Raw genomic sequence first — 25,506 nt, forward strand, 5'->3', positions numbered from 1 at the left:
GCTATTAAATTACTTTTTTAACAGTGTTTGTATGTGTTATAGTATTACACACAAAAACTATGTTAAAGAACATTATTAACATTGCAATGTCAAATACCCAAAACTTAGGAAATACTAGTATTAAGGTTGCCTGTGCAACCTTAACTTTGCCCTCTCTTGTGTGGGTGCATTATGATGCAGTCTTTAATTACATGATCACATACTATTTTTGCCACAGGACCCCTGCTTCAATCAGTACACAGGATGATTGGTGCCTACTTAATGAGCAGCTATTCAAGATGTTTTTTCTCCTCATTGTTCAATGTGTAGCCCCTGCCTTATTTACTGTACACTATTCAAACCTTGCTCTGAAGATAATTTACATTTTACCTTAATGGACTTTTTTTTCTTTTCTTTACTGAGTATTAACTACCTCATGGCCTTTTCCTTGGCACTTGACATTATGGTCCGAGTGCATTACAAACATTAATTAATTTATTTTCAGATGAGTGGAAGCATCCCCATTTTATAGGCATAGCGAGATTAAGGCCTGAGGACCATAGTACTTAGCATTGCATAACACTTTATATGTTGCAAGTACTGTTCCTACTGACTGCAGTTGCAGCTGCGAATTCTTAGCACTTCTGGAAATCAGATCCCAGGGTCTCAAGTCAGGAACCCAGAGAGGAACAAATAGAAATCACCTGTAAAAAATTTGGTTTCAGTACTTGCCCAATATCACATAGGAACTCTGTAGAACTGAATTCCATAGGGCAGCATAAAACTGCCTCAGACATGAGACTATCCTTTCTCTTCCTGTGACCCCTTGCTTGTTCAGCACACTCCTTCCAACTTCTGCAATAAGTGAAACAGAGGTCCTACAGACAACAATATCCTTTACTACACACCCTTGTTGCGTCCCCAGAGCAGCTCTGCCCTGTGCACTGAACAAGGCAAAGGTCCAATGGAAAAAGCCAGTATGTGATAATGTAATTAAAGACTATAATAAAACATATGCACAGGAGAGGTGAATTAAAGTTGTCAGCTTGTTGCCCCAGTCTTTCTCCCTAGACTTGTCCAATTCTATTATTTCCATGCTCCCCCAGGTCTGGAAGTTGTGCCCTCTACTGCCTGACCTAGGGGAGGGGATCGCTATCAGAGTACAGGTTCCCTGTTATCAGTTCTGATGCCCAGACCGAGATCCAGTTAACACTACCCCAGAGTTACAAATTGCAAAGAAAATCCTGCCCAGCTCCAGGCTGGAGCATGATCAGCGAAGGCAGGACCTTTGGGGATTTATACTGCTAAAATCTAACAAATCTCTACTGAGCATAAGCAAACTGCAATATTTAAAAGTTTTATAACTTAGCCAAATTTGGGCAGTTTTTTATGGAGATGGTAACAGCACATCCCTGTCACAAAGATGACCCATCCATGAAATGTTAATTCCCTGCTCTAAAGCATGGGGACACTAGAGCATCTAAAACACAAGTTAACAGATTATATTTAACATGGGGGTCGGGTCCCACAATTTTTTCTCTACCCTAATTCTCAAGAATGACTGAACTGTTATGGTTGAAATTTTCAAAGAAAAAAAATCAGTGGGAGACAGATCTAGCATGGAAAACTTCATCCCAAATGGTTCAAGTTTGGCAAAGTTATAAGCAACTGAAAAAGCTCTTGTATTGGGAAAAGTCAGGAAACCTTAATATGCAGAAGTCACCATCCATGTGCATGTTTCATGTTTCAGAGTAAGGGGTAAACAGTGAGGTGGCAAAATTTGCAGATGATACTAAACTGCTCAAGAGAGTTAAGACCAAAGCAGACTGTGAAGAACTTCAAAAAGATCTCAAAAAACTAAGTGATTGGGCAATAAAATGGCAAATGAAATTTAATGTGGATAAATGTAAAGTAATGCACATTGGAAAAAATAACCCCAACTATACATACAATATGATGGGGCCTAATTTAGCTACAACTAATCAGGAAAGAGATCTTGGAGTCATCGAGGACAGTTCTCTGAAGATGTCCATGCAGCGTGCAGCGGCAGTCAAAAAAGCAAACAGGATGTTAGGAATCATTCAAAAAAGGATCAAGAATAAGAGGGAGAATATCTTATTGCCTTTATATAAATCCGTGGTATGCCCACATCTTGAATACTGTGTACAGATGTGGTGGTCTCATCTCAAAAAAGATATACTGGCATTAGAAAAGGTCCAGAGAAGGGCAACTAAAATGATTAGGGGTTTGGAATGAGTCCCATATGAGGAGAGATTAAAGAGGTTGGGATTTTTTAGCTTGGAAAAGAGGAACTAAGTGGGGAGTATACATAATAGAGGTATACATAATCATGAGTGGTGTGGAGAAAGTGAATAAGGAAAAGTTATTTACTTGTTCCCATAATATAAGAACTAGGGGCCACCAAATGAAATTAATGGGCAGCAGGTTTAAAACAAATAAAAGAAAGTTCTTCTTCACACAGCGTGCAGTCAACCTGCGTAACTCCTTGCCTGAGGCGGTTGCGAAGGCTATGACTACAACAGGGTTTAAAAGATAACTGAATAAATTCATGGAGGTTAAGTCCATTAATGGCTATTAGCCAGGATGGGTAAGGAATGGTGTCCCTAGCCTCTGTTTGTCAGAGGGTGGAGATGGATGGCAGGAGAGAAATCACTTGATCATTACCTGTTAGGTTCACTCCCTCTAGGACACCTGGCATTGGTCACTGTCGGTAGACAGGATACTGGGCTTGATGGACCTTTGGTCTGACACAGTATGGCCGTTCTTATGTAACACATTTCAGTTTACACCTGTTTTCTCTTGGTAATTATACTTACAAAGTAACACCCGCGTACTGTCAATTAACATGTTGATAATGGAGAGACTTTCATAAATGCAGGGCAGGAAGCCACCTCCAACTAACATCTAGTCCAGCCCCCTGCGCAGAAGCAGGACCAAATCCCTGACATGCATTTGACCACTCTGTTCTTAAAAACATTTAATGACAGGGATTCCACACCTCCCTTGGAAGCCTATTCCAGAGCTTAACCACCCTTATAATGAGTATGTTTTTTCTAATATGTAACCTAAATCTCCCTTTCTGCAGATTAAGCCCATAATATCTTGTCCTACCTTCAGTGGACAGGGAGAACAATTGATCACTGTCTTCTTTATAACATCCCTTAACATATTGCAAGATTTATCAGGTTCCCTCTTCCCCGGTCACCTTTTTCTCAAGACTAAACATGCCCAGTTTTGGGTTTTTTAACCTTTCCTCATAGGTCAGGTTTTTTAAACCTTTTATCATTATAATTTTTGTTACTCTCCTCAGAACTCTCTCAAATTTGTCCACATCTTCCTTAAAGTGTGGACCCAAACCTGGACAGTTACCTTCTGTGCATTACATATAACACTCCTATTAATGCACCCCAGAATGATATTAGCCTTTTTTTGCAACTGCATTGCACTGACGACTCGTATTCAGTTTGTGATCTACTATAACTCCAGATCCTTTTCAGCAGTTCTACAGCCTTTCTAGTTATTCTCCATTTTGTAGTTGTGCTTTGATTTTTCCTTCCTCGGTGTAGTACTTTGCACTTGACTATATTGAATTAAATCTGTTTGATTTCAGCACAATTTCCAATTTGTCAAGGTCATTTTGAATTCTAATGCTGTCCTCCAAAGTGCTTGTAACCCCTTCCAGTTTTGTATCATCCATAGATTTTGTAAGCATACACTCCACTTCGTTATCTGAGTCATTAATGAAAATATTGAATAATACAAGACCCAGCACAGTCCCCCACATAATACCTATTAGACAAGCACTCCCAGTTTGACAGCGATCCATTGATCAGTACATTTTGAGTATGGTCTTTCAATGAGTTATGTGCCTACCTTATAGTAATTCCTTCTAGACCAGATTCCCTTATTATTTTGAGTGGTCACAATCAATATAGTGGGGCAGATTTTTGGTTTTGTTCCATTCCCTTGGCAAATTTTTTGCAGAGGACTTACGCAAGAGGGAAAGTCCTCTGCTTGGGATTCCCCTGGTAGAGGGGAGCCTCAGAAGGCCTGGAGAAGGCATAAGCAAACCCCTTTCCCTCTTTCTTCACAGACTGCAAGGAAGGGCAGTACAGCGTGTGAATTTCACTAGCTAGCCACAGACTAGAATCTACGAGAGAAGAATGTTGTTCAATAATAAGAGCTTTGAATGGCACAAAATTATTAACTTCAGGTCACTGGAATTGTTGAGACCAGAACTCATGGTCTCTTCCTGATTTTCAGCCTGGTACACCTCCCCCTAGGCCAAAATAGTTGCTGTTGTAGTCCTCTTTTCCTTGCTCTCCAGATCTAGAGTTTCTCCCTGAGAGTGGAACACACTCAGTGCAGTCAGCAGGCAGGGAGTTCTATGAGGCATTCTCAATGCAGATGGGATGTTCAAAGATTTTAGAATCAAGCTCTTCTGAGCATGTAAAAATAGCAATTTTCAGATACTTATAATTTGGATAAATTTTGGTATATTTTCATGGGGACAGCAAAAGACACCTCTTTGATCCCAGGGCTATCCCACTGCCATAGTTGCCAGAGCTTTTCAGTGAAATTATTGAGGAGGAGTGGAATTAACACTGGCAAAACTATCTATTTTCCCCTTTCCTTGCTGTCAGGAAAGGTTAAATATTAAAAAACAAACACCACCAAAACAACCTGAGAAAGAGAAAGCTTGGAAAATTTCAGCCAGAATAGGTGAAGTCTAGAAAAGGTTTAAGCAACTGAAAACAGGTCACATAATGGAAAGTGTTAGGGAACCTTTGCTATATAAATGTCATTACCTGTAGCAGCTCTGCATATCATATATACTATATTATTACTCATTCTGACCTGTGTACTGGATGAAACCAGACAATCACTATGTCCTCCAATGAACTCACGCTGAAAAATTATAGAAGACAAAAACACCACATCACTCATGGGTGGGCACTTTTCACTTCATACCCCTTCTGGGTGACAATCTAATCTTTATTACCCACTCCCTCTCAAGTGACATCTGTTACTCCCTACTCTTAACTAATCAATCCCAATTTGTTTTTAGCTCAGTTACTGATTTATTTCCCCAGACCTAAATAACTGTTTGGTTTGAAAATTTGAACCTTCCACCAACAGAAGTTGGTCCAATAAAATATGTAACCTTACCTACCTTGTCTCTCTCACTGTCATGGCAATTCATAGGAACAAACTATAATGCAAGAACAAAAATAGGATTCCTTCCTATTCTTAACAACAACTGCATTGTATCAAGTCACTGGTGAAATAGAACTGGGCACCACTCACACACAGTGACAAAAGCACAATCGAACAAATGTTGGGATAACAAAAATAATAAAGTAATCTAGCAGCACCAAAAGCAGATTTAGACAGAGCTCCTATTCTGCTTCACGAACTACCTCCCCACTCTTGTCACTAGAAGTGTACTTAGCTGACTGATTCTCTGGCAATTAAATCAAGGAGTAACAGGATAAAATAACAATAAATCAATATAGTCTCAAATAATAAACTCTGCCTGCAGTGGACAAACTGCCCTTTTCCACAGCAGCATACAACAGATGTTTCAGAGAATAGAATGGTTGTCTCTGACAGATGATGTATATAATTGTGCCATGTATCAAAGTAATTGGAACCAAAAAAGAAAAATGGGGCTATTCATACCCACCCACTCAAATATGATTTTTGTGGAAGGAGTGTGAGCAGCTGTGTACAATTGCTGTTCAGTGACATGAAAACCAGAGAAGGGCCCAGGTCTGAAAATTATATCCAGATCCTCCAGTCAGCGGGGTGTTTGGGTTAAAATGGTTCAATTATAACGTCAGAAGGTTAAAAATCCAGTCAGCTACCTGACTACATCGTTAAGAGAGATTTGACAGGAGAGTACCTCAATTTTCACAGTGTAAGCCTCAGATATGCAGAATGAAATCCAACAAGCTAGTTTCCTATGCCTAGAGGCAATGGGGATTAAACAAGGCAACAGTTCAAATTTATATCAGACTTATTTAAGAATGAGGCAGGCATCAGTCATGTAACAAAAACAAAAGATCATCAGAGGATAGTCATCTTTCAACATGACAGAATACAGCAATGTTATACACAGAGAAATGTAACCAGCATCTGCGATACACAGAACAGGGGGAGACTGTAAGCAAGGCAAATAGCCTTTAATAATACAGGACTCTCTGCTCTCTCTCACTGTGTGCTCCTTGTATTCCCTCCCCCCCCCCCACCACACACACACTTATTAATCTTAAATAAATCAAAATCAGTGGTAGGATGACAGATTCTCAAAACAAACCAACCAACCCACCCAACCCACCACCCTGAAGGCCATTAATGACAGATCTGTTCCCAGGTCTACTATTATCATTACTTCTAAAAAAATGATTTCCAAAATATAGTTATCAATTTGATCAAAAGAGGCACAGGCGGAGTATTGTACTAGCTCACAGGGATCTGTGTAATTGCAGCATCTTCCTTAGTAAAAAAGTCAAAATGTCTCCTGCTAACACTTTTCCAACCTGGCTCTACTGAAGTCCATGGATTGTTTTTTAAAGGCCAGAATTTCACAGAAAATAACCAGAATCACTACCATGTGTCAAATTGTGTGACCATTTCCAACCAACCTAGGTCAACATTACAAAACATGCACTGGGATACTGATGAAGGAATCCAGATGGGGGAAAAATTCCATGGTCAACCTTGATTAAAATCCAAGTGTGGAGAAAGTTTCCCACATACCTTTTCATTGTTAGGGACATACTGCAAACTCCAAAAGTGTCAACTTTCCAAGGTTTTATTTTTATAATGAAAATTTTGCACAATTCTCCAGCAAAACTCTAAACTTCTGAAAAATTTAGCCAGTTTAACTGTACAAAGTGAAATCTACACAATTTTAAAAGTGCATTTTTGTTTAAATCACAAAATTTTAAATATGCAGCCTTTCTAGGCAAATTAACAATCTTCAGTTTCTCTCAGGTAGGCAGATTTCTTTAAGTTTTTAAAATGCATAGCCAAGACTACTTGCAGAAGCAGCAAAATACCTAAAATACAGGTCACATTTTTTTTGCAGTTTCTTGGACAATTATGCCAAAGTAGTTTGGCAAACTTAATGTGGGATCTGTAAACATGGTCCTTTTTGTGGACCTAAAACCCTCTGGAGTTTGTCTTTGGCACAGTTCAGATAGAAACTGTCCTTTCTGTACTGTTCAGCTGAAAGTCTCGTACAACAGTAAGTTAAGAAGGGGAGCTTGCTGGTAAGAATTCCTCTGTCTTTTCCTGGCCATAAATAACAATCAACCCTAGATCTGTTTTACTGAATGGTTTATCTTCTTAGGATTGGAGTTCACTCACTATACCTGGGTCCACAAAGAGAAATCGGAGTATCAGTCTCAAAAGCATGAGCAGTATTTGACACAACATACAGAAAAGGGAGATTAAAAATAACCAAAGATACACAGTTTGAGTAAAGAGGCAGAAAATAAAGTGAACAAAATAGATATTCTAGGTGTGGAAGGAAACAAGGGGCCAGGAACTAATCAAAGGGAGATAAGGAGAAAGAATAAGTACGACAGAAACACACAAGAGAAAGAGAGTGGTTGCTGCATTCCATCCAACAAACCAACCCATCATTCTGGCTGTAACTGCCCAATTTGATGTCATCTTCTCATTTCTGCTTTCTGAACTGTCCAGTTCCTCCTAGCAAATGCCACAATACTAATACTACGCAGTAATTGGGAATGTATGCATCCATGCTAAGGATGTGAAACTTTCAAAACAAGAGATTGCTTATACCTTATCCTGAAATTAAGTACGCACTGTTTCGTTTGTGTTCATATCTAATGCAATAAAACTTGGTTTCAACTGTTTTCCTCACACACTGTATACTGTCCTGAATTTTTTTCTTTGCTGCAGTATGCAGCTTTGTTATACTGCAGGAATCAGGGGGCACTGATGTAGAATATAATACAAAATAAATTCTATGTGAATGTTGCAGATAGTTTTGAAATGTCTGCAAACATCTTGTCCTCCAGTTACTACCTACAGACAGTCGGTAGTACTGAGAAGAATTTTAATCCATGCCCAGTCGGGAGGGAAAAAACCTCTTTTTTATTGCTTTACTGTCTGAATGATCCCTTGGTAGAGACGATGGAGTTGAAACTTTATTTTTTAAGTATGCATCCACAATGTTAAATGACTCATCACATTCAGAAATGTGGAATCAGTATATGGGAGAGGTAAATTTCTGAATACCCTCCACTAGGGTGGAAGTCCTAGCCCCACTGAAGTCAGTGATGAAACACTCCATTGACGTCACTGTGGCCAGAATTTTACTCTCAGAACAAAGAGATGCACCCATTATATCCATTAAGATCAAAGTTCTTAAAGGGAATGTGGTGTTTCACTGGCACAAGAAATTATTAACTTTAATGCCATTAGCACTCAAATACCATACATGTCAAAAGAAAAAACAAGAACCCAATAACCAATTTCTGAGTGAACTTGTCATATATTTTTCAGTTCCAGATTATCTTTCCACCTTTACTTGCCATTCTTTTTTAAAGTTTTACTTAGTGCTCAGAAGATGGACTGGACTAGAAAGCCTGGAAACTAAAATCTTCTATTTATCCACAGACCAATTACAGCATAGGAAGCATCAACAGCACCACCGCTAGCTTTTCCAGAGTTCCTCACTAGTATGAGAGTTCTTCTGTGTCATGGTTAAGTGAAAAGTTCAGTCTCCATGCAGTTCTTGGCCTCTGTTTCCGCCCCGGGGCGGTATATTGGTTTAATTTCTGATGGTAGGTTTTGTGATGTAAAGACTTGCCCTTTACAAATTGAGCTAAAACTATCAACTCATTCCAAGATGATAAAAGGGATCAGATGGTAAAAACTTCTGGAGTACTATAACTGAACTGGATTTGAACTACTAACAGAGTTGAAGGACACCTTAATCTCTTCACACTTTCCAGAATCACATCTCCCAGGCTTTATGTTTTTTTCCGACATTTATCTTCCTATCTTCTATCATGATGCATACATGTTATATTATATGTGTATTACATAATGCAGATATACATTATATAATGTATGTATAATATATATATATATTATACATACACACACACACAAATACACAGAAAGAATTACTGAATTTAGCACAGTATTAAAAATCTGCATTATGTAACTCTATTTTTAAGTCTCCTTTTAAAAGTGATTATCACAGCCTTACCAGAATTCTCTCTTATTTGCTGTATTGAATTTATTTGCCTATGTTCATATTAGTTTTAATTTATGCAGTTTTTAACTCTTAATCATTCCAATTTAAGAAACACTTTTCTACATGAGAATACAAACAAGCTTGGTCAAATATCTTTCTTTCCCCAAGTCCTGGTTTGTTATTTTTCATAATTAAATACATTTTTCAAAAGAAATCTCTTCCATTACAAAGCTACAGACTACACTTGGATAACTTTACAATGCTCCGGGGCTACATACTCAGAGTCCCAGTACTGCTATTGAGCTTTGGAATCCCAATTATAACAACTAATTGTGTCTCGTTGCTACTAGAGCACACAAAGAAGAAAGCACAAGATGACAAGAGGAAAAAAACATGGGAGTAATAAAATCTGAAATGTTATGCTTTGTAATAAAAAGGATATTACAATTGCCTATTTTCTTGATATCCAACCAGAATTTCTAGTCTAGTAAATTATGAATATGAGAAGCAATAAAGAAAATCCCAGTCTTATTAAAAAATTCTGAATTGCAATGCAATCTCTATACAAAGACTTGGTCATTGTGAAAAGCTTAAACTTCAATAAATGAATAACTGAATGCAACCCACTCTTCTCTAATACTAGTTTTGGAGCTTTAAAAATGTGAAAAGGTTATTGATATATGTTCCTTCTTTAAACAATATTTTGACTCCAACAGTAACATACTTATGTAAAATAGCTTACCTTGTGTTCTTCTACTTGATGTTTTAAATCTTCTAGATCAGGGCCCAGGGGCTCTGACTCAATTTTCTTTGTTCTTTCTTCAGTTTTTGCTAGCCAGTTAGATAACTGTGTTAGTTGCTGATTCTGCAGGTCCATGAGAATTTTATGTAAGCTAGAAACAAGGAAAATCATCACTTACATTTGTACATGTAAGAAACCAGTAAGCAGAAAGGTTTACTTACACTTGCACTTTTTAAAAAGTTAAATTTAATACTTGTATCAGAAGGTGCTCACAAGCCAGCCCTGCTTTAGTATTGCAAGTTTACTACTAATGGGTTTAAACCACTTCCTAGAAAGGCAATATATTCATCTGAGATGGTAGTTTGGATTCCAAGCCCATTCCATTTGCTGAGACTGCCAACCTAGGTGCCATTTTATGTTTTCAAATGGATGGAAACAGGGGCCACAACTCATTTCTGTGGCAATGTATAAGAGACAGCCGGTGGTACTGAAATTGGCCCATCCTGAACAGCCCGATTTGAACCTGTCAATGTGAAATATCTCACTTTACTAGCTGGGCATTATCTATTTATTGCTGGCACTTCAAACCAGTGCATTTTACTATTAAGAGCTGGTCAAAAACTGGAAATTTCCACCCTATGGGAAATTCTAATATTTTGATGTGGGAGGGGAGAGGGGAATCCTCATTTGGAACAAAGTCAAAACACACTTTTTTTTTTTTTTTAAAGGGCCATAAATGTACAGAAAGTTTCTATGCAAAAAATGTTGAAATATTTTGTTTCTGCTTGGTTTAACATCCAGCTATGTCTGCATAAACTGTCACAGGGCCTCATGGGAGGAGTCACAGATGCCAACTTTGTGAGTGTTTGGGGGCTCAAGCACCCACAACAAAAAATAGGGGGTGCTCAGCACTCACCAGCCACAGCTGTTCAGTGGGCTGGGGGGTCTCGGGGGGAGGGACGAGGCAGAGTGAGGGCAGGGCCTCCGAGGAGAAGCAGGGTTGGAGCACCCACTAGAAAAAATAAGAGTCAGTGCCTGTGGGAGCTGCAGTTTGGTTGCCCCATGTTCCTGTTCTACTCTATTGGCCATGATGAACAGGGCCAGCCCAGGTGGGTGCAGCTCAGGGTTCAATGAAACATTTTGTTTCATTTAGACAACCTGGAAGGTTTCAATTCAGGTCTACCTGAGCTCAAATGAAATATTTTATCTTTTTACGTGGAAAATTTTGATTTTGCTGAAACTGCATTTTCCATTCAAAAAACATTTTGATGGAAAAGTCCTGTAAAGCTCTAGTTACTAAACCACGCCTCCCTCCTCAAAAAAAATGCAATAGCTGTTGATGATTAAGCCTAGACTGAATCTCTGGAGAATGTTCCACAGGAGGGACAGTTGCTCATAATATAAGCTATATTTACAGAATTTCAATTCATATAAAAGTAAGTTTTAATTGCTGAGGTTGTTAAAAGAGTTCCAAATGGAACCATTTTCTATCTATAGTTCTGTTTAAATTGAAAACAATTCAGTAAAATCACATTTATTTTACTGAAATTTAATTTGAGAGAAAAACACCAGGAAAATAGTTCCTCAAACACCCTTTGTTCAACATTCTTGGAATTAAATGTTTCAATTTTTTTTTAAAATGTAGTATTATATTATGTAGTATAATATATAGTTTAAAACATCAAAATCAAAGCCAAACAATGTTTCAAGCAATCAGATGGTTTTATGTAAGATAGGTCTTGTAAGATATCATTGAAAAGCTTATGATTTACAGAATATGATTATCCTATTTGTATGCATGTATCATATCATTTTGGTATCTGAAGTTAGGAATATTGCCTATGCTTCTATTGCAAATGTGTTTACACCTGGGGAACACCCACTAGTCAGAATGCAATCAATCTAGATTGCTAGCTGGGAAGGGCCATTAGGGAGAACAAAAGGTCTAAGAAGATGCTAATCTTCCACTGGGGAGCCTTCCTGAGGATGCTACAAACAACCTCCAAGTCATGGCTGCTCTGTCCCTACAGAGACATGTGACCAAGTCACCTGGTACTGAACTCTATCTTGGAATACCAGTGTTTTTCCACTGACTGGAATGGGAACCAAGACAGAAGACAAAGAGTTCTGTAGCAGGGTGCTCACCCTGCTCCTGCCTCAAAGGGCATAAAACAGCCCTGGGAAAGGGCTGCAGTGGAGAAAAGCCAGGCTGACTGGGGGATGCAGCCACAGGTGGGGCCACGCCCCAATCAGGCCACAGCTGGCCCTATAAGAGGGCAGAGGGCCAGAGACTAGGACACACTGTCTCTAGCCTTTTGAGAGAGAAGGATCTGGCTTCCTAGAAGCTAAGCAGGGTACTGAGACTGGAGCAGGGCTGGGGAGCTCCAGCCTAGAAACCCCCCAGGCTGCGGGCCTTGGTAAAGGGCAAAGAAAGGTACTGTGGAGCAGGGCTGGGGGAAGGCCAGAGGAGCTGGGGAGCTCTAGCCTGGAATTCCCCCAGGCTACAGGCCTTGTTAAAGACCAAGGAAAGGATATTGGTGTTGCAGAGGGCAGCCCAAGGGTAGGAAGAGGCAGCAGGTCCAAATTCCCTTTGCCAGTGATGAGTGGCATTTACACTGCAGTCTGCCCCAATGAATGGGGGCTAGGTCGAGACTGGCAGTAGCCATAGTCTGAGGAGAAGTAGGGATACAGGGTGGAGGTTCCCCAGGGAGAAAAGACCCAGATCTGTGGGGGTACTGCCAGGAGGCAACACCCCAGCCTGAAAGGGGCACCAGGGTCCCAGAGGGACTCAGGCCCAGTGGTAAGCAGGACACTGACCTGCAGATGGCGCTCTGGAGCTGGAAATGCTAAATCCCTGGATGACCAGCAGGAGGTGCCGCACCGGTGAGTCCCACACCGTTACAGTTCCCGCCATATGCAAAAGCTATTTAAGGCAAGGAAGTGACATCATTGTGGTTTTTCACTGACTCCCTGCTGGAAACACCTGAGGAACTGGACTACAGGAGGAGGGCTGAATCCATTCTAGAGGGATTTCTAGCCTGTGAAAGGAATTTGCTACTCCTATCCAATCTCTTGAGTATATTAAGCTTAGATTGCAGTTTTGTTTATTTACTAGATAATCTGCTTTGATCTGTTTGCTATCCCTTATAATCACTTTAAATCTATGTTTTTTGGTAATATACTTGTTTTTGTTTTGTCTAAAACTAGTGTGTGGAAATCAAAACTGGGGGCAGAAAGCTGTTGCATATATTTTCCCACATTGAAGGAGGAGGTGAATTTCATGAGCTTACGGTCTACAGCGCAAGAAGGTATACTTTTGGGTTTACACTTCAAAGGGAGGATGCCTTAGGAACTGGGAGGTGCCTTATAAGCCTTCCCATGCAGAGGTGATCTCAGCATCTGTGTGTAGCTACAGCTGGGTGTGTCCCTACCTGTATGTCTGCTGGAGGGGGCTTGTCACAGCAGTACCTTGTAAAGGGAGCCCAGGCTGGTGGGTCAGGGGGACTCAGTGGTACCCCAGTTACAGGTGGCACACAGACATATTTTGAATTTTTCTTTGCAGAGAATTTCATTTTTTTTAATTTTGTTCTGATTTAAAATGAAGAAAAAATTTGAAATTCCTGATGAAAATTTCCATCCTCCACACAGCTCTAGTTATTTGTTTTCCTAATATAATCATAATTTGTTCCAAATCATCAAGCACATATTTTATCTAATTTTGGTAGACTGGTATAGCTTTTGTATTTCACAATAAGCTTAATTTTCTCATTGCTTGAACATTTTTAAAAAATAGTCTGAAATATTTATAGAAGAAGTTCTCAGCTACTTAATATTTACCAAACATTACTATGCACATATTCAACTTTAAATGTAAGGAATAATTGAAGATTCCACTGCAAATATTGACTTTTTGATAGTAATCATTATACATAGTGAAAAATTAATATATATGTTTTTAACATAAATACCCAGTATGTAGTTAAACAGATGACATGGCAAGTCTCAAAAGCCAGAAGATGGTTTAAATATGGGCTGAAAACAACTGGTGTTGAATATGTCAAGCAGAAACTGACACTGGACATATCTTCTGGATCTGCCCATGTATATAGCTTACAATATTTGAAAACAAGTGCTATAAAACTTTAATAGTAGGAACAACTATTCAACCTGAACTAAGATATCAATGAAGTGAACCTTTCACAATTCAAGCAATAAATTGATTTTGCAAAAATGTGTGTAAAAATGTTACTACTGCGTAGGTAGAGAATTCAAAATCACCCATGTTAAAAGACTGCTTTCTGTGCACAGGAGAAACAGCTTCTTATGAGAAGTTAATACCCCCACTTAAACTGATGTCTTGCAAAATTTCAGGTGAGAGTATATTTTTGGAAATTTAAAATATTTATATAAATATAAATCAATGCACAGAATTGTGTTAGAATAGTTTAGATTTTAGATAGCTAGTTCTTTTCTTTTTATTTTCTTCATGTAGTAATTCCCTTTTTAACAACTTGACTTTTATGGTATTTCCCCCCTCCCACACAGTATGTTTAGCAGGCTTATTATCCTTTTGGACACACCCACACCCACCCACCCACCCAGGGCCGGTGCAACCTATTAGGCGACTTAAGTGGTCGCCTAGGGCACTAGGATTTGGGAGGCAGCATTTTCTTTGGCAGCGACCGCAGCGGCCAGATCTTTGGCCGCCCCGGTCGCTGCTAGCATTTAGGCGGAGGGAGCTGGGGTAGGGGAGCGTGGGGAGGGCCGCCTGCAGCAAGCAAGGGGGGGGCGGCACGCAGGGGAATTCCCCGCTCCAGCTCCCCCCTGCTCCGCCTCCTCCCCGAGCACACTGTGGCTGCTTCACTTCTCCCGCCTCCTAGGCTTGCTGCGCCAATCAGCTTAGGTGCCACAAGCCTGGGAGGTGGGAGAAGTGAAGCGGCAACGGCGTGCTCAGGGAGGAGGTGGAGCAAGGGTGAGCTGCTGCGGGGGCGCCTCAGGGCAGGGAGCTGCCGCGGGGTGCGCCTCAGGGCAGGGAGGGGTGGGAGCTGCCGCGGGGTGCCTCAGGGCAGGGGCTCGGGTACAGGGAAGGGCGCAAGGTGGAAGTTTTGCCTAGGGCGCAAAACATCCTTTCACCAGCCCTGCACACACCTTGGAAAAACAGGAGGGTCAGCATCAAAAAATCTCATCATTTTTGAACAGCTATTTTAAACAAAGCCATAGGTAAGTTCATTTGTAGTAGTCAATTTTTGTTTTAAAGTTTCTCAACTCACCACTTAATCCTATACTTTGTGTATTGATTCTAGGTGCTGTAAATGAAAGAACCTTTCTGAAAGGATAACCACTAAAGCAGGTAGGTGCACAATAAACAGACCTTTTTCTGTAATTGCTTAATTTTAAACAGATAGTACTTCACTAGAGCTGAAAGGAACAGAACAAAAGCCTATGGGAAAAAAACCCATTGAAATCAATGGGCACTATTTCTATCCCAAACTTGTGTCCTGCTGTCCAAATTAAAATCCTGACTTGTCTCTATGACATCATCTTGTGGATGTGTTGTTGTCAACTCAAGCTCAGCATGTCTAAATGAAAGCTCTGAATATAACTCTCCCGGCTACCTCTTTTATTGACCACTGTGGACACCACCACCATTCTACCTGTTACTCAGGCCCATAACATGGGTATCATCTTTGACTCAGACCTCTCTCTAGGTCCTCACATCCAGGCTACATCAAGGTATTGCAGATTATCGCTGAACAACATTGCTAAGATTCAGCCTACCCATCCACACAGCTAAACATCTCATCCAGGCTCTTATCTCATGTTTGCAAATCCTTTTCTTTGGCTTTGACAAATTCTTGCATCTATTCAGAACACTGCTGCAAAGATCATTTTTCTAGCCCATCACCTGTCCCCACTCTACCACCATCTCTCATTCAGTATAGGTCAAATCCCACCTCCTGTCTGACCATGATGCCAGCTTCCATCTCCCAGTTATTAAAATCTGAAATGAGCATCTTTGTGATCTCTCTCATGCTGGGGAGAAGCTCAATGGAAACATCCACAAAACTAACTCATTATGCTCCTTAAAACTCTCCTTTGCAATGAGGCCTACAAAAAACTTGACAGTGGTTAGGCTGCTGGTGTGCTGAGACCACTATAGGCAGTATATTGTCCAGTATTGCCTCATTGTTGTACTTCTCAGTCTGTCTATATCCATCTGTTGTCTTAGATTGTCCATGACTGGAGCTCCTAGGCATCATGGCAATATATATTACTACTCCTGCTACTACTACTATTAAAATAAATTAAAATTCCTAAACTGCATTTCCCCCATACTAAAGAATCAAAAAAATAAATTTTAATTATGTTTTAAGCATTTACTTCTAACTTCTGTAAAGGAAGAGATGGAGTTTCTTTTCTTTTGTTTTTAAAGTCCTTAAGAGATGGCTCAGATACTGCAGTGGTGTGTGTCACTATTAGAACTCAGATGGTTTCTACTTAATCCAGTAGTTTGAAAGTCAGTATTGTAATGTTATAAGTGAGTGGTCCTTATAGTATGTGAGCAACATTTGAACAAAATGTGTAATAATGCTAAGAAATATTAAGTTTATTACAGAGCACAAAAAGTTTATTTCCTAGGATATTTATTTTGCACATCAATTTTGGAGCAGGAAGCATTGACTGTCCCAAGTGCCTAAAACCCTTTTGAATATGAGTCTGTGGCTCCTAAATCAGTTAGGTGTTGCAATGCTGAGTACAGCAACACCCAAACACCTTTAAAAATCTGAGACACTTCTGAAATTCCACTCTGAGTCAAACAAACTGGATCTTCCAAATGTTTTATTTTAAAAAACCTGATTATTTAAGAGTATTTTCCCTCTTCCATAATCTGCTCTCAAATAAAGAAGCTGTAATGTTCCAGAGATATCCACTCTAGATTCCTGAGTAGAACAGAAAATACCCTTACAGAATCCTTTTCAGATTTACACTGAGCACAGTGCATGCTAGGATAGGTCTTCATGAGTGTTATGCGAACAGCTATACAGTGCAGCCCAAGTTCATAGTTTTGTACCTCACTATAGAGTCTCAGTGTCTTAAATTAAGAATATCCCTGCCAACTGAGACAACAGAAATGTCTTGATCTATTTTTTTGGTAATACAAAATCAAATATGATTTTGAAAAGCACCCAGAACTTCTTTACATAGGCAATATACTAAAACAATTTTAGACAGCTGCAGCAAAGTTTAATAATAAGTAAAGTCAAGGAAGCAGCATTAGGATCTGGAATATCAAGATTGGATTAGAAGTTGAATATGGACTAGAATCTGCGGACAAAAATATTATGAGCCGTGCTTGTGAGATTTCAGCTCCAAGTGACAGAACACTCAGGAAATAGTTTAACTCTTTCAAGATTAGACAGTGGTGATTTGTGGAAATTAAGACCTCAGATCAGTGTGCCTAAAAATTAATGGGAATTACTCATTTTATGAAATTACATTTGCATGTAAAAGGGAACAAGGGAATAGGCTCCTTGCAGTTTTAGTCCAGTCTTTAAATCACACCAGTAGGATCAAGTTTAAATCCAAGGATTTGAATTCAAAATAACCCCATCCTCCCAGGATTCAAATTCAAGGTTACAATCCTGGTCGGTCTCTTGTTTCGAGTAGACTCTTCCACAGAAGAGGAGCAACTGTCCATATTTGCCAAAGACAGAATTTTTATTTGAATGCATAATCAGTACTTAAAAGGTAGAGAAACAAAAGGTTATGAATCTTTTTTTTTAAATGTTCCTTTGTAAAGAAAGAGAGAAAAAGAAAGAACTCTTAAAAAGCAGTATTAATAGAGCATGTTCAACTGTCTAAAAGCAGAATGCTTGCTTTCCCATGTGACTTTCATGCATGTACCACATGTAAAGACATCAGCATTTTCAACTCCCAAGGTTGCTAACGTTTATTCAAACTAAATGTATAGTCTATTAATTTTAAATTCAAGAGCTGACAGTACTGTATGAGAAAAAGATTTGTGGAGCATTTGAACCATCTGGTTTTTAAGATTTGTGTCTGTTAAGGGCCTGATCCAACTCCCATAAAAGCCAACTGAAAGACATCTGTTGATTTTTATAGGAGTTGGATCAGGCCCTTAAGGTTTGCTGGGGATAAATTCTAATATTTAATCCATTCCTTTACCTTTTGTGCCAACCACTCCAGTTGCAGGAAAAAAGCATATAGTGGATCCAAACAACAAAAGATACACTAGCCCTGTACCTAATTTTCCCCATTCTGTTCCATTACCAGGTCAACCTATGCGGCATGTTACTTCGCCCTGAACAGGGCTGTTATGGTGCTTGAATTGTTCTGAAGACCAGGAGATCACTGATCAATGTTTGGTCACCAGGTTGATGCCATTAGTCGTGATTTCTCACTTAACAGAGTGGGCCACATGAAGGCTGTTATTTTCCACCATGTCTTCCCATCCACCCAGATTTTAACAACATCTGGTCACTACTGCTTGAAGTCGTGTAAGCCCTTTTGGGCTAACCTTCTAACCATCTAACCTTCTATAATGCAACTTCAACCTTGATGAAGCTTGGAAAGCTGAATTAAGTTATAAGAAGTCACAAATAAACACCTTGTGAAAGACTCAACGCAGAAGATCCCTGGTTTCGATCTGCCATGAAGCTCATGGGCAACCCTAAACCGTATCCTCACAAACCATGCCAGATGCGCATACTTGAAACACAAATGGAAAATTAAAGATTCTCCAGTGAGCGACAGTGTTCACCCAGAACAGACCATGAAACATGTAACAACTCAATGTCTGATTCACAAATTCGAAGGAGGCATCACAGCAATACACTCTGCTATTCCACACGCAATTATCTGGCTTAACTATGTATATGCAAAATTATAGTTGTTGCTCTACATTTATATCAGTCATACAAAAGACAACCAGGTCAACAGCTGAAGCAGATGGATTGGTTAGCACATGGTTAGGAGACAGTAACTTCTTATTACAGGGTGAGTTAATATCAGACAGAAAATCTGATGGGTACTGAGACTTAGGTTAACATAGCCTACAACAATTAAGCAGGTTGCCCTTCTTATAGGTCTCTCTTTATTAAAACTGAAAACAATACTTTCAACTGAAAGAGACCTAAAAAAAAGCCCTCAGTGTTCCTTAATTTTAAAATGAGCCCCTCTCTCTCCCATTTTTAATCTTATCTAATTTTCTCTCTCTCTTTTTTTAATTAAATGAAATCACAGAAGACAGTAAATCTGGTATATCATTTTAGAAGTACAGAAAGAAAACTGGGCCAGTGTCTTTCATAAAATACAAATATGTACAACATGCAATCTGGTATTTACCATCAATATTTTGACCAATCAACTTTACATTAAAAAAAGCCTTGCACTATCAAAATCCAAGTAACTATATTTTACCCTTTGTGTAAAGTATGTCTAACACTGTCATTAGGAGGTGCGACTGCAGCACACATAGGCACAGCCAAGCTAGCTTTGATTGTATTCTCTTACTAGAAGTCGGAGTGTGGCCACAGTGGTATGCATGGTGGCATAGGCTAGACACTTAAGTACAATCCTGGCCAGACCCCTGGGTACATACTTGGGTAGCCACCACAGTTACACCACTATTTTTAGTGAGCTAGTTTGAGAATGCTCCCATGTCCTGCAAATACACCTCTCAATTGCAGTGTAGACATACCAAAATGTTGCTTAGTAAAGTACAGCTGATTTAGCAGCTAGAAGGGCAAATGCAGCTCTAAATGAAACAAAGTTATTTTGACATATCAAAGTGGTCTGGAGGCTTATTATTATTTGAGAAATTACTGTATGAACCTGATTAGTTAATTAGATTAGTGATTAGAATAAGGTTCTCTCAAACTATGAACCACTCTGCCACAATTATACATAGACTAAAATGAAACTGTACGATAGCCTTACTGAACATTTCTGTGTTGATAGAGTTAAGTGACTCAGCAGTCACCTTTATCAATTCTGAAAGTTTTATCAGTTATCAAGGGGGGAATTACATTGTATCACAAAATGTTCATCAACCATTGTTCATTTCTGCACATTCTTCAATACATGCCTACTTTTCACCATGGGCATTAAAACTTTCCAATTTATGGGAAAGATAATAGTTATCTTTAGCTTTAGCACCATTAATGCTTTTTATATTGTCAGGTGCAATGCTGAGCAGAGCTCATTCTCTCAGCATGGACCTTCTCTGAAGTGCGGTGATGTTATTAAAATCTTGACATTTATTACATAGAGGAGTAAAATTCATGAAACAGAATAAAGGCAAACACCATGATGTAGTAAAAGGAACAATTTTAATGGCACTCAGTGTACTCATAATTATAATATTTGTGAATCTTGAATAGAGCTGGTTATAATGTTGGTGGTCAGGAGTTGAGAATAGTCCTTGACTCACAAAACAGTAGTGCCAGAAATCCCTGGACCCAGTTCTCCACCCTGGAATGAGAGAGGGTGGGTTGGTAACCTGTGCAGAACCTAAGGGAGCCCCGTAGACCCACCTTCCCAATAGGAAGGAGATGGGTCTGGACTTAAGGGGGTCAGGAGCAACTTCCAGACCTGACACCTGAAGCCACAATCTTTCTTTCAAGAGCAGGCCTGAAAGTGCCAAAAGAAACAACTTCTATATTTTCTAAACAAAATTATTTTTCTATATTTTGAGCAGCTCAGGCTTGGATGTATTTTAATCTGGGATTGTCTTTAAGGCCCATCTTTACTATATGTTGTCTGAGAAATATATTTTGGCTTTAGTAGTCTTGTTCTTTGGCTTTTGTTTTCTCTGTGTATTTATTAATGTATTGATTCTATGTCCATGTATGAGTTTTTCTGTTTTATAAAATTTGTTATGAAAAGCAAAATTATGTTAATATTAGCACTAGAGAGAAAAATTAACAAAAGTTCATCTTGCAAGTAAAAATACATGTAACCATGATGATATTTTCTTTTCAAAACAAGACGTTCAGATGTGTTTTATAAGGTGACACACAAAGGAGTTAAATTCTTCATTAAGGGCTCAGTCTAGTACCCACTGAAGTCAACAGAAAACTCCACTGACTTCACTGATGGAAAAAACATTCCGACACTGTACTGCTGACGAAAGACGATTTGATAAAATCAAATCCAGAGTTAAATGGTGGATATAAACTACTTAGGAAATTAATGCAAATTTCTCAGATAACATGACATTTATATAGATGATTTATAAAGATGATTTTTAAAATTATCCTGTTGAACACCAAGCTTAGCTGAAATATGTCCACGCTACACTATAGTATGTTACTTATGCTAATGTTGGATACAGAGATCCTAGTACAAAGGCAAGTTTTGATCAAGTACACGTGTTCTACCTTTAGAACTCAGCACGCAACTAGAAATTTTGAGAATTTAAAGTAAAACTTTGATAGTGGATGAAACTTTCACTTGTATGACATTATAATCCACATTTTTACTATAAATTCCACTTGTATTTCATATATTTTCTTCTTATATTTAATAGTTACTGAAGACTCTGTACCCATACAAAGACTCTATTCCTTCTCAGCTGTATCTTCTCCTCCTATTTGATACAGCACTAAAGGTGGTAATGACAAGTTTATGAAATCACAGTTGTTTCCATGGCAGTAACTTGTGATGTTAAAAACATGCAATAATGATTTCATTACTGTATCACACAGGAAAAGATGTTGGGCTTACAAATTCTTATTGAAGCACACATATCAAACAATAGGAGAGAAAATAACTGAAGAAACATGCTGCTTTTTGTATTAATGTTCCCTTTCATCAAGTATATGCCAGTTTTAAAGTCTCTTAATCTAGAATAAGAAGAAAGAAGTCATTTAAAAAACCTGACAGTGGAGTCTGCATGCATTAAAATCTCATTTTACTTACCATTTCTCCATGTTAAACCCATTATTAAAACACCAAAATCAGATTTCTAATCTTTATTTAGATTCAAAATAGAACGGAAGAGCCTATTCTAAAACCATGGTTAATAAAAGAGTAATTAAAGCTTTAGTCATGCTTATCAGAGAGGAGAAGGGAGATATCTGACTATCCGGAGCTTAAGTAAGAGATGCTATTAGGAAGAAAATAGAAAGATTTAATACAATGCTAACCAAAGTGAATGGTGTATATATTAAAATGTAAGTTGTACAATATTTGATAAACTGAAATACTGAATACAGTGTAATTTTGATTCCAAAACATTTGATATTGCTTTAGCTACACTATTTTAACAGAATAAACTATGTAAATTGAAATGCATTTTTCCTTGATAACTAATGAAAATGCTGTGTTCATTATAACATCTACTGGTGTAAAGAAGAAATTTTGCTCTGTTTGGACCACATTGCATAATTAGGTAATTTTTTGAGACATTTTCCTCCCAAGCCTCAGGATTTGGCCATTATCACTGCAAGATACTGGACTTGATCGACAAAGAGTCTGATTTAGCATAGCAAATCCAATATTTGTACTTATAAAGTAATCTTAATTTAAGGCACTGAAATTATACTGGTAAAAATATTCAGTTTTTTTCATTTTTAACTATTTGTTCATTTTCCTTCCCTATATTCCAATTTTAATTCTTCACAAAACATTCCAAAACACGCAGCATCTGGTAAATTATTATTTATTCCTAATTTTATTCAAAGGGAAATAGCTATAGTACATACAGCTCTTTAAGAGCCAAATAAAATCTTAATTTATAATATAATGTAAGTTCCACTAATGTTCTCTTCATACATCCCTGGGTAGCTATCAAATTCCTCCTGCATTTTCTTGGCAGTGCACATAGCATTCCTTAGTCTTATTTATCATTTGAATTACTGAGAGGCTTATGATCTGTTATTCCTCACAGTGTCAGACTATCTGTACATGCTATGAGTGAAATTAATTATCCTATATGATGTATTTCATGTTCTTGAATTTAATCCAGGAGAACCTGGTGCTTCCGGTATTTTTTCCCCGTGTCACTCATGCCCACTATGCTTGAAGCAAGAATAGGATACCAATGCAGGGCAGAATAAGATATTTTCATCAATACGTACGTATGTTTTTGTAAGTATTAAACGTAATATTAGCAAATACTTGTTAGGGCTATGAGGCTATAAAAGGTCCAAACCTTCCTTGTTTAAATCCATGGGAGTTTTACTATTGACTAAAAGGGGCACAGGAACAAGGCCCAAGTGCCTGACAAAGAATACTGAACAGAAGAGAATGACACAGATTCTCAAACAGGCACACAAAAAGCACCATTTCAGATCCCCAAAGTCAGGGTTATATTAATCAGGCTCATGAGGCCTCAGCTGTTTTGAAGGAGCTATTTGTTGTTGTTGTTTTTAAAGCAATCAACAGTAATCATTTCTCATCTCCTACTGTCCAGGGTTGGAACTGGGACGTGGGGAGGGACAGACCATTGTGGCTGTGGGGGGACTTCTTGAAAGAGGAGAATTCACATGGGTTGTGGCAGCTGTGGAAGGACAAGCAAGGAAAGAGGTAACAGGTGGTCTGGGCAGCAGGACTATGACGAGTAGTTGGGCTATCAAGCACATATTTAACAGCACAGTAGTACAGGCCAGCAGCACCCAGCAAAGATGAGGAATGGGTAGCTAAGAGCGAGGGTCTGAGGAAGATTAGGATGGTAGGAGCCTGAGACAGGAATTGTCAAGGAGAGCCAGCTTTATGAAAATGTAGGATTGCAGCAAAGTTGGAATAGTACAAATCTAACTGATTTTTTTCGGAGGGAATATTTTAGACATGGCTTAGCTTGGGTTTATTCATGGCTATACAGCATACAGGCAACCCTCTGAGACTGCTGAGGTGTTCTCTGGAATCTCAATTTTCATTAAAAATCCTCTGGTTGTTGTAAAAAGCTCTCAAAAACATGAATCAAGTGTAACCAATGCGGAGGCTTCTACATGAGTCTGCAGAGAACCTGGAACAGTGACTCAGAAACGTGAACTGCCCATTCATTTCAGGTCTTAACTCAGATGCCCAGCATGACAACTGGTTTGTCAACATTGTGGACTATTTTATTCCTCATGTAAGAAAGCAGCGGAAGGATCACAAATATGCACAATGTATTAAGAGTGATTTCTCATTTGGTGCCACCACTTATTCCTTCCACCCAACAAGAAGCCAAGCTCAAAGAACCTAGTGTCGGTGACTAGGACCTGGGCTGTCACACACAGTGGTTAAAGCAGGAGTCAGAGGCCAGAACCATGGGTCAGAGCCAAAGACAGAAATTGGAGAAAGAGGATCATGAATGAGTTACCTGGAATGAGGCAAAGCAGGAGCAGCACTGGGTCCATGGCTGGGAACAAACATGCACAAACACGATCAGAGCCATGGATGAATGCTTTGAGCAGCTGCTGAACTGCTGCTGGGATTAAAAGTCAGTCTGCTGATTCTTCCAACTCATCAGCACACTAACTGCACTCATTAGGTTGCCTGGAGATTGTCTCTGCTGCAGGCACTGCTTCCTGATACCTGGAGAAGCCCGGGGGCATTTTAGAGTCCTGCCAAGGGAAAGCCAAAATCAAGGAACACAGTGGAGCCCTATATTTTGAATATCTGCACAATATTTTGATCAGTGTTATTTTTGCAACTCACTTGTGGATGGAACTTGCAAATATGCCACCAATCTTCCCTCTCCCGAAAAACTGACCACTGAGTAAAAAGGCGGTCAGGATCAATGAGTTAAGAATGCTGGGGGTGAGCAACATTTTTAGGACCTGTGGGGAAACCAGGAAGGCAAGCTGAGGGAAGAAGTGGCTGAAACTTGAAGCACCAGCACATCTATCACTCTAGTACTGGTGTGCATCCCCAATGCAGTAGAACGAGTGCCAGTCAGCCATTCTGTTCAACAGTGGCCCCAATGTCCCACTAAAGGGTTAAATGAATCAATCCTTGCATCTCCTCTTTAAGGTAAATGAAGGAGATAGAGGGATCACTTCAGCAACTCTTCAAATGCAGTAGCTGTTTAAACAGTACACAGCAATACCACACAATTGTCTAAAACAAAGATAGAGAATATGGTCTCAAAATTATATTATTTGACACCACATTCATCACCATAGTACCTGTGAAATACCAAAGCAATTTTAGAGGAAAAATTCAGATCAAATTTGGCCAAGTCTCCAGGAAGCGACAAGAGGCCAAGATCTTGGTTTTACCTATTTGAGGTAAAACAGTATTTTCCAACACATTATCAGAACATTCATTTTATCTCTCTCTCGTAGTCTTAATCAAAACTAGATCTGGGCAAATAATGATTTTTTTCAGTTCACTGGAAGTTTAAAAAAAACACTCATTTGAGATCAAAATGAATATGCTTTCTGAATTTTTTGGCAAATGAAATAGTTAAAAAATCATTTCAGGTTGAACCCTGTTTCAATTATACAATCTAAATGTTTGAGTTTGATTTTTACCATTTTTTTCAAATTGTAGACTTTTTAAATCAAAATTA

At 38.9% G+C, this 25,506-nt stretch overlaps 1 protein-coding gene across 16 annotated transcripts in view; it reads right to left on the reverse strand.

The window, feature by feature from the left end:
• The window catches only part of DMD (dystrophin), a 2,035,724-nt gene that overhangs the window by 1,277,517 nt on the left and 732,701 nt on the right, over positions 1-25,506 (reverse strand). For all 16 annotated transcript variants that reach the window (XM_039486264.1, XM_039486496.1, XM_039486317.1 and 13 more), the window contains one exon: positions 9,984-10,134. In XM_039486264.1, the coding sequence (XP_039342198.1) occupies positions 9,984-10,134 (151 nt within the window). The remainder of the gene's footprint in view (positions 1-9,983; positions 10,135-25,506) is intronic.

Source organism: Mauremys reevesii, linkage group 1, assembly GCF_016161935.1.
Source record: "Mauremys reevesii isolate NIE-2019 linkage group 1, ASM1616193v1, whole genome shotgun sequence".
NCBI classification, from domain to species: Eukaryota; Metazoa; Chordata; order Testudines; family Geoemydidae; genus Mauremys; species Mauremys reevesii.